General features: G+C 39.2%; 1 protein-coding gene across 1 annotated transcript; it reads left to right on the top strand.

The window, feature by feature from the left end:
• Positions 1-2,705: 2,705 nt before the first annotated feature.
• nmu (neuromedin U) lies at positions 2,706-7,456 on the top strand. Its single transcript, XM_041936124.1, has 9 exons — positions 2,706-2,853; positions 3,748-3,803; positions 3,888-3,935; positions 4,046-4,099; positions 4,289-4,318; positions 5,570-5,644; positions 6,365-6,418; positions 6,510-6,552; positions 7,363-7,456. The coding sequence occupies exons 1-8, from the start codon at positions 2,706-2,708 to the stop codon at positions 6,543-6,545; spliced, it is 501 nt and encodes a 166-aa protein (XP_041792058.1). The 3' UTR covers positions 6,546-6,552; positions 7,363-7,456.
• Positions 7,457-8,369: the final 913 nt, after the last annotated feature.

Consider the following 8,369-nt stretch of genomic DNA (forward strand, 5'->3'; position numbering starts at 1 on the left):
CCCATTGACCTCCAATGATTAAAGAGGCCGGAGAGATCAGTGTAGGAGGATGTCATGGGTGGGGACGAATGTGATGACTCCCTGGAATTGCTCAATTAGCAGGGCACTCCATTTGTTGCCTCTCATGCTCTCGAATTTAACGTCACATCAGATTTCAAAAGAAATGGCTGCGATGAGGACATGACTGTTGTTTTGGTCATCTGTCAAGTTTGTCTCTTGCTTTCAGCCTTATAAATTATATCTATAAGTGCAGAACTAAAATAAAAATGCTTTGCCAGACTTGCTTTGAAGAAGATGAATCAAGGTGTTCTGTTTTCCAAAAGTGCTAATCCAGGGCTGCAATGCAAATGAAGTTCAAAATCCTCATGGAACATGTACACGAATCCACTAAATCCTCAAAATCCTCCTCAATAAAGCCAATTATAACCAAAGTAAATCCACCTTCGTTGGTTATATTAATTCATCTTAAATTCGTCGTGGGCTCTGCTGAAGAAAGCAGGACATGGTTGTTTTTTCAATATGTCGTCTGGTTTATTCTAACGGCTCAGAATGAGGAACAGTTGTGCCGTCACAGGTGCGGCTTCACACAAAGACCAACACATTACCTGAGGCTCATGAAAAAGGTAATTTAGTAATGATCCATAATGAGTCTCTCAAATAATGAAGACGATTTACATTCATGTAACAGTGCGAATGCATGAGAAATTGAACAAAAGTTGAAAATTAAGACATTTTTCATACACTAATACCTTTCTTTTCATGTACTGATGTTGTGGGCTGGACTTCAGCTGATTTGTTGGATTAGTATTAAGAAGCATTATTATGGCTGCTTGTGTCCAGACCCTTGAGTTGAACACATTACCGCAAAAATTATGCAGATTCTTTTATCTGAAGTAAGAGCACGATTCCTGCTTTAAAACAAATACAATGCTTCACTGATTCGGTCATGTTAACTACATCAGGGCCGTTGATGTTGAAGTTGAGTTGCTACCTCTGCTGTTAGGTGCATCACAGTAACGTCATTAAGGCCATTATCAGATACTCATCCTGCAGGAAAAGCTTCTTATACATAAAACGAACATGCCACTGTAGTGGATGACAGTGAAGTTTGTAATGATTTTGAGCATTAATTCTATATAAACCTGATAATGCAAGAATCAACTTGAAACATATGTTAAATACCACATTGCATTATGACTCGCCGCTGATCATTACAATGTGGCTCAAGCGTGAAATAACATTTTCCAATAACGCTGGTGAGACGTGACAAGAAGATATTTTGCAGAAATGTTTTCGTAATGAAAACAGGAAAATGAAATAGATCGTCCTCATGAAGACAAAGACAGTGGACTACATCAGTCCAGCTCTCAGATCTCTGCACTGACCTCGTGCGTGTAAAATAATGGATTTTATTGCTTTATAAAGCACTAAATGGTTTCGGATCTGCAGTTATGTTATGAAGTATCCAACCTTTAAAGTCATCTAGGACAGGTCTCCTCACTGTCTCAGTCGGACCTCAACACGGAGAAGCACCATTTAGTCTTTATGCACCAACTCAAGGCTCAAAACAGCCTTTATTTAATTCAGTTTGGGATTATGTATTCACATCTTGCAATGAAGTTCATCTTCTTCTCTTCAATCAGTTTTATTTTCTTATTTTATTTTTAATCTATTTCTATGCATCTTTTTATTTTGTCTCATTGTGTTTTTACTTCTGGTCTTAAAGTCTTTTTATGTCTTGTGTAAAGCACTTTGAATCACCGTACTGTACCATAAGAATAAACCTGCATGCCTTAAAGTAGGCACTAATGGACACAAAGATATAATGTAAAAGTGTGGCGTTAATTGGTGCGTTTGCACAGTTTTGCATCCATCTAAAAGCAGTGATGGACACAGGAGGACATCGTAATGCAAAGAAATGTTGATCCTAAGAAAGTTTATTTGCAGGAAGTTAGATTTTGTGTAAGGTTGCTGTCCTCGTATCCACTTACCATCACAGCACCAACAGAAAAACAGAGCTATAGTACATTGCAGAGTGATAAAAATGATTTTACGAGTGTGCACGTGGCTGTGCCAACACGGTCTTACAAGGTAAGTATAGTATATGTAAGTATAGCTGCCTTCCTGACATTAAGTTGTTAAAAACTGGCCGACTGAACACAGTCTGGTGGAATTTTTCCCAGAGAAATGGCCTCAAATTACATCCATGCACTGCAATATAATGCAACCCAACAAAACAAAGCACAGCTTCCTCACTCTCACAAAAAAACTGCACAATGTAACCTTCAATGACGCACAGTGGCGTTACGTGTTCTGCTCAGGTGAGAGGTGACAAAGGAGTAACTGGAAGAAAACCACGTCTAACATTGTTTGATCATTCATCGCCAAGAGGTGTTCTTCACTCTTTACTTACCTTTGTTTTGAAATTATATCACTTCATCACCTCGTTCCTCCGTGAAGCGTCACGTTCAACCTGTCGGTCAAACAACTTTCCACGCGCACTTTTCACGCGCTTTAATGACGCAGCTGCGTGTGACAGGCGTGTGTGTGTGTGTGTGTGTGTGTGTGTGTAGTGTAGTGTGTGTGTGTGTGTGTGTGAGACACGAGGCTTCATATGTCTCTGACGTGAGACGGGCACTCTCAGAAGAGCAAGAAGTCAAGCGGGCAGAACCAAAGAAGACGACAAAGGCCAGCGAGAGCGGGAGATGAGGACTTTCCAGAGCCAAAGCCAGCCCGCTCAGCGCGGAGCCGCCAGCAGCCTGCAGAGCCTCGGCAGCGGCGCCGTGAGTCCACTCAGCACGGCCGGCATCACCCTCGCAGCCCTACTCATCCTCACCGTCCCAGTGTGCAACAGTAAGTCACACGCAGTTTTTTCCTCTGTGTTTATCCTATCATCAGTTGTTTGGCACGTGTAGCAGCATCTTAACTTTTTGTTGTTTTTGTTGTTCCATTCTAAGGTTACTATATAGAAAGCTGATCTATCTATCTATCTATCTATCTATCTATCTATCTATCTATCTATCTATCTATCTATCTATCTATCTATCTGTCTATCTATCTATCTATCTATCTATCTATCTATCTATCTATCTACTCTTGCACATTATTCTACTAAAGTATAAGATAAACCAAACAAAGATGATCATTTATTTGCAGTCAAATTTACCACCAATTAAGGAAGGAAAATATCAATTAATAAAAGAATATATAAAATAAAAAAGAGTAATAACATTTTAGCAGTTAAATAATTCAAATAATATGGTTAATTTTATTTAACAATGTAATTATAATGATGTCTTTCTAGACAGATAGAGTTCAGGGATGCAGTTTTTTGAATATTGTCTTATTTTCCTTGAGAATTCTGTATTTTAACACCATTTGCTGCTCGCTCAAGTCTATATTCTGAATGTCATGATCATGATTTGTGTTCAAAAGGATTTGTTTTACATCCACCCCGCCATCATCCATCCATCACTGTCCTTCCTGCTGCTGAACTGATGTCTGACTGGCAGCGACAGCCAGAATATAACTGCCTCCATGTTCTCCAGTAAAGCTCTTACCGCTGCTTATAGACTGGAGATGCTGCTCGTCAGCAGAGACACTGCTGACCTGCAGCTTCTGCAGCACATCTCATCATGCTCCATCACTGATCCGCAGACAAAAGCCGTGGTTGCTGTCACATGTGAACGTTGTGACAGCAAACATGATATTAACAGTGTATTTCTGTGTTGTGGTACGGAATGAAAGGTGCTCCAGCAGAACTTCAGCAAGCAACAACAGACCAGAGGCAGCTACTCAGCCAGGTACACAGCACCCTTTCATTCTTTCTTTCCTCTTCATCCTCTGTGTCTGTGCAATTCTTCATCGCCCTCTGTGATGCTCCACAGATAGACGCTGTGTGCTCATCCTACCTCTCTGCAGACCTGAAGTTTTGGGTGAGTGAGCTGTGAGTCCGTCTGTAGTTTTTTTTTTTTTTTTTTTTTTAGTTTATAGTGTGTTAATTATTATTCTTAACGGCCACTCCTCTTTTTGGTGATTTTTCCAGACGTCTGATGTCTTAGGAGAACTCTGTCTCTTGATGCTGGTTCAGAAGTCAAAGGTAGCTCATCCTCAATCTCTTGATGAACATCTTTGAAGAAGCATCATAGCGAGGGAGCGTTTTTTTCCACACTAGATTTGATATGAAGCAGCTTGGTGAAACGCTGATTGTCGATCGTGTCTGAGTAGAGCTGTACGATACAAAGATCCATCAATGTCGACTAAAAGGCTCCTCTTCTTGTCTTCTCAGGAGCTGAAAGTGCGAGAAAATAGTAAAAGGGTAAGTACAACTTATTATTCTCTTACCATTTTCCCTAAAATGGTTAAACTAGAGCACAGAGATGTGTACGATTAAACCTAATGGCAAACTGTGTTGTGTTGGATTGTGTGTGTGTGTGTGTGTGTGTGTGTGTGTGTGTGTGGTTGTTTATTTGTTAATATCATGCTCTATTCGTGCAGTTTTTATTTCATTACTCTAGACCACAAGGTTCTGCCTTGTCACAGGAGACGGTGAGTGAGTTAAAAGATAAAGCTGCACTGTTACAGTATGTTGCTTGAACTAAGAAAGGTACTTTTCAAAGGACTGGATCTGTGAAATCCACTTTGTAAATGCACATTCATGCATGCAGACAAATATTGTGACATGTATACAGTACTCATCTAGGTGCACACATATAAACATCTTCTTCTAGCGCACGTCTCCCTTGTTCTGTGCTCTGCATGTCAGATGCTTATTCTCGTCGGCAGCATTTTGTGCAGGACGGTGACAGCATGGCCCCACAGACAGCTTTATTTCTTGGTTGCATAAGAACCTGGATTTTGTTTTCTGTCTGTTCTTCACACTGGAGAGCGCGAATGTCAATCAAGAAACAAGGGAAAAGTTGCAGAAACATAATGTTAATACTCCAAAATGTGACTGCAGTTCTTAATATCGCTACTTGATGGTGATGGAGATTAGAGGTTGAAGTTAATTTCGATAATTAAATATGATCCGTCCTCATATTTTCACGTGTGAGTTGAAAAAACAAACGATTTCTACTCATGTAGAGCGCTGACTCACTGCAGCTGTGATAAAAAACTGGCAATGTTTACGTTGTCTATCAGCAGGATCAGTGTGAAATAACTTACGATTATTTGATTATTTGAACACATTGCATTTGTTTTTCTTTATGTGCATTTACGCTCGTTGAAACCCATCACATTATCAAACGCCCTGGATGCACGTTCACTTGCCACAACAAAAACATATTTCTCATATGAAATATGAAGTTACTCCCCCCCACTTCACCAGTATGTGAATAATGCAGGATTGGATGTGTTAATCAAAACACTGATGGATGCTGAGGCTGCAGCGAAGGAACTGCTGCACCGAGGAAGCATTTGTATGATGTTTGCATTTCTGTGTTGCATGTTTACTGGAGAGAAACAGAGACCATCTCTGCTTCTGAAGACTCCATATTCTGCACTTTCTCCTGTATGCTGGAGCTGTTATTCACGCTTGTGTGTCCGGCTCTATCTGTGTGTTTGTCAGACCCCTGTGTTGCATCCTCTCCTGAATCTAGTTACTCAACTCCATACCAGAAGAGAGAAAGGACTCTCAGTGCGCGTATGTACCACCCACATCAGTTCTCCTTTCATTCTCCTTTTTTTTTTGTTTTGCCTACCTCGCAGCCGCTGATTGATGAAACAAAGATATTTTAAACAGATGCTTTGTTTTGTGGCATGCAAAAACTGGATGCAATCAGTGGTGCAAACTGACATGAAATCCTATCTTTGCACAATGTGATCAGATGTCTCAACTGCAGCAGGATCTTTTATTTAAAATATAGAGCTCATGAATAGGAAATGATACAATGTACAGTGTGCACACAATAGAAGTAGTGTGTTGTAGCTTTGTAGCAAATGTTGATATTGAAGTGTGTGTGCTGCCTTCTGTAGCCGATCTCATCGTATGTTTTCCTCCTCCTGAGCTTACATGTAAATAGTGCTGTTTCAAATCGGGCAGCTCTCCTCGCTCTGTGTACGAACTCAGTCTACATTAGTTGTTCTTTCCCAAGCTGCCAGTAATTATGGTCTAAAATTAGTGCAGCTGACAGGTGAACGTATCCCTCATTGCTATCAAGCGCTGACATTCACAGAGTGGACGCGGAGGAATTGCGAGTGAGAAACGTGGAGAGTGTTTGTTTTGGAAAATACTGATGCGAATGTTTGAGTGAGTGCTGTCGGCTTTATGCTGGTTGCACAGCAGCAACACTGAGAAAATGGCAAATAAGAAGAGGACATTCTTTTATTCACGTTAAATTCTGTGGTTTTTGTGTCCATACAGGCCGAACTCCAGGGACCTGGGGGAATCCAGAGCAGAGGTTACTTCCTCTATCGGGTATGAATGTGTTTATGTCAGGAAATAAAAGAAAATATATTCCCCTAGACAACTGATGAACAATCAGTAACATTTCTGTTTGCACTTACAGCCACGAAATGGAAGACGATCCTTAGAATATGAGTAAATCAAAGGTAATTCTCAAACTCAACATGCATGGATGTTACAATGATGTCGCAATTATTTGTTAGGAGGAGAGAAGAGTTAGAAATATGTTTAGTTTTTTTAGGGTTTTTTTTTTGGCTAAAGGAAGCCTAGTTTGATTTTTGTGGGAAAAAGGGACTCAAACTCTGTTCCTAAGCTCATGTAGTAACATCCTTTATCCAATCATGTGTTCACAAAGTGTTGAATCTCGCTCCATCCTCTCTTGTGAACCACTGAGCCTTTCCAGGATGCTCCTTTCATTCCCAATCATGATACTATCACCTGTTACCAATCAACCTGTTTACCTGTGGAATGATCAAAACAGGTGCTTTTGGAGCGTTCCACAACTTTCCCAGTCTTTAGTTGCTCCTGTCTCAACCTGTTTGAAACATGTTGCTGCATCAAATTCAGAATCAGCAGATATTTACAAAAATCAATGATGCTGATGAGATTAAATACATTGATGATGACATTAAATATATTGTCTTTGTACTGTTTTCAGTTGAGTTTATGATAAAAATGATCAACTAATTATCATATTCTGTTTTATTTATGTTTCACACAGCATCCAGCTTTTTTGCAACACTGTTAATTGAGATGTAAAGGGGAGAGGGTCCAAGATTCACCTCCCCTTAATTTTCAGGCAGTCCCTAATTGCCATTGAAATCCTGTCATTATCCTAATGGCAGTAGTGATTTAGAATGAACCATGGGCTGCTAATGCCATGTTTATATGGTGTAACAATATCAGAGAAGTGATTTTGTAATCATCATCTAATTGTGTGTATTGTTGTGTGTCAGAGTCTCCGCCTCTGACGCTTAGTGCACAGAGACAACACAGACCCTGAGACCCGAGCCGCTGCACCACGACTGAGTGACCTAAACTTCAACCACAGCCCTCTGCCACTGCTGTATAGTGATGTCTGAATGTACACAAAGAATATGATTAAATTACTGTTCATTTGTTCAGATTTTATTTTCTGTTACATGTGTGTCATTTGCATTAAAACTGCTATAATGTGGCTGGGTGTAGTTGTCTAAGTTCAGTTTGCGACATATTATGAATAAGAATCATTCACTGCAAAGCCTGTAAAACATGAACTGTGTGCATGAATGAAGGCTACATACAACCTTAAAAACTCTTGTATATTGTACATTGAAGTTAAACACACGTCAGGAATATTTTAACCAAAATGATAAATAAAGGCATTTATTTGACAAGAGAAAAAGCTCATACATACTGTTAAATAAAAACACATTGGATATTTTCTAAGTAGAATTTCAAATGTTCATAAATAAGACAGAATACTGCACCTTTACATTTTCGTGTCCTGTCCCTTAAAATAATTAAAGTAAAGAACTCATGACGAGCAACGAACAAGCAAAGCTGCTTAAAGAGAGAGCCATAAACTCATGTAAGAATATTAGGAATATTTGGATTGATCATTTATTATTATTTTTTAGTTGGTTTTGCATGAGAATAATGATGACCTGAGAAGAAGAAACCAAACTATCGATTCACACCTTTTTATTTCAACAAAGGGATAAAAATATTTCACAACTTTTATTTATAAAACTCAAATGCAGTTTCTCATAGATTCATAATAAAACCACAATCCCTACAACACAGAGAACTATTTAATTCTTTCATTTCCTTTTCCAGTTCTTTTACATTTATAAATTCATTTTCTTTCTGCCTCCTTCCTTAAAATGTGTTATTTTCTACCCTGAATATGTAATTACTCTTATCAACAGTAGATGTCACCATTATCAGTCAGATAAAGCTGAGATTTGTTTGTACCACTGAA

Source organism: Chelmon rostratus, chromosome 4 (assembly GCF_017976325.1).
Source record: "Chelmon rostratus isolate fCheRos1 chromosome 4, fCheRos1.pri, whole genome shotgun sequence".
Taxonomy (NCBI): Eukaryota; Metazoa; Chordata; class Actinopteri; order Chaetodontiformes; family Chaetodontidae; genus Chelmon; species Chelmon rostratus.